This window comes from Numida meleagris, unplaced genomic scaffold, assembly GCF_002078875.1.
Source record: "Numida meleagris isolate 19003 breed g44 Domestic line unplaced genomic scaffold, NumMel1.0 unplaced_Scaffold538, whole genome shotgun sequence".
Classification (NCBI taxonomy): Eukaryota; Metazoa; Chordata; class Aves; order Galliformes; family Numididae; genus Numida; species Numida meleagris.
Window position 1 is genome coordinate 29,002 of NW_018364754.1, and position 729 is coordinate 29,730.

A 729-nucleotide genomic window follows, 5' to 3' on the forward strand; every position below is an offset into this window, starting at 1 on the left:
TACTCCTCTGCCCCATACCCTGCCCATGTACTGCCCCATATCCTGCCCCACACCGTGCCCCATAGCCAGCAGCGTCCACACCCCCCTGCCCCACACCGTGCCCCACATCGTGCCCCACACCGTGCCCCACACCGTGCCCTGTATCATACCCCACATCGTGCCCCATAGCCAGCAGCGTCCACACCCCCTGCCCCACACCATGCCCCACAGCGTGCCCCATAGCCAGCACTACCCATACTCTTCTGCCCCACAGCCTGCCCCACAGCCTGCCCCACATAGTGCCCCATAGCCAGCAGTGTCCACATCCCCCTGCCCCACAGCCTGCCCCATATCCTGCCCCACACCGTGCCCCATAGCCAGCAGCGTCCACACCCCCCTGCCCCACACCGTGCCCCACACCGTGCCCCACATCGTGCCCCATAGCGGGGGCGCCGTACCCGCGGTGCTGCAGGGTTTTGATGTTGAACCCCAGCGTGGGGGCGGTGCCGCTCACGTCCTCCCCATTGAAACGCTTCAGCAGCGTCGTCTTCCCCGCGTTGTCCAGGCCCCTGCGCCGACCCACACTTATGGGGCGCGCTCGCCCCATAGCGACCGCGCCCCATAGCGACCGCGCCCCATAGTGTCCACGCCCCATAGATGCCACTCGCCCCATAACAGCCGTGCCCCATAGATCCCACTCGCCCCATAGCGACTGTGCCCCATAGATCCCACTCGCCCCATAGCGACTGC

At 66.9% G+C, this 729-nt stretch overlaps 1 protein-coding gene across 1 annotated transcript in view; it reads right to left on the minus strand.

The window, feature by feature from the left end:
• Positions 1-723, minus strand: part of LOC110391835 — a 10,040-nt gene extending 9,317 nt beyond the window's left edge. The window contains exon 1 of the mRNA XM_021383784.1: positions 438-723. Within this exon, the coding sequence (XP_021239459.1) occupies positions 438-652 (215 nt within the window). The 5' untranslated portion in view covers positions 653-723. The remainder of the gene's footprint in view (positions 1-437) is intronic.
• Between the last annotated feature and the right edge of the window lie 6 nt (positions 724-729).